The 372-nt window shown below is 33.1% G+C and overlaps 1 protein-coding gene across 6 annotated transcripts in view; it reads right to left on the bottom strand.

The window, feature by feature from the left end:
• Positions 1-372, bottom strand: part of LOC119587137 (programmed cell death protein 6-like) — a 9,834-nt gene that overhangs the window by 2,582 nt on the left and 6,880 nt on the right. The window contains exon 6 of one of the 6 annotated variants that reach the window (XM_037935894.1): positions 207-311. The exons of the other annotated variants lie outside the window; for them this stretch is intronic. Within the exon in view, the coding sequence (XP_037791822.1) occupies positions 213-311 (99 nt within the window). The 3' untranslated portion in view covers positions 207-212. The remainder of the gene's footprint in view (positions 1-206; positions 312-372) is intronic. 6 annotated transcript variants of the gene reach the window in all.

Raw genomic sequence — 372 nt, 5'->3', positions numbered from 1 at the left:
CAGAGTTAATATCAATTCTACAACAATCTATCTTTCATTTCCAGTTAGTTGTTACCAGACCATTCAATAAAAAAAAATCATCTATCAATCCATTCTACTATATAATCTAGATCATCCATATGAAATATTAATGCTATTTCATTCTATCTATGCATATTCAATAGCAGTAGAAGAGGTAACCAAGGCTTTCTTGCAATCAACCATACTCCAGATTATGCAATTTTTGCCATGATTAACAAAAATTGTTCATAGGACAACACTGCTGTTCCTGTCTGCTCCTGATCATGTTGACGAAATTCTGGTGTCAACGTCTGGAAGAATGGAAGTACTCTGTAATCTTTGTAAGCTTAGAATATGTTGCTTAACTCAATG

The sequence above is a fragment of the Penaeus monodon genome, chromosome 22, assembly GCF_015228065.2.
Source record: "Penaeus monodon isolate SGIC_2016 chromosome 22, NSTDA_Pmon_1, whole genome shotgun sequence".
NCBI classification, from domain to species: Eukaryota; Metazoa; Arthropoda; class Malacostraca; order Decapoda; family Penaeidae; genus Penaeus; species Penaeus monodon.
Note: the sequence above shows the minus strand (reverse complement) of the source record. Positions and strands in the feature narration are given on the sequence as shown.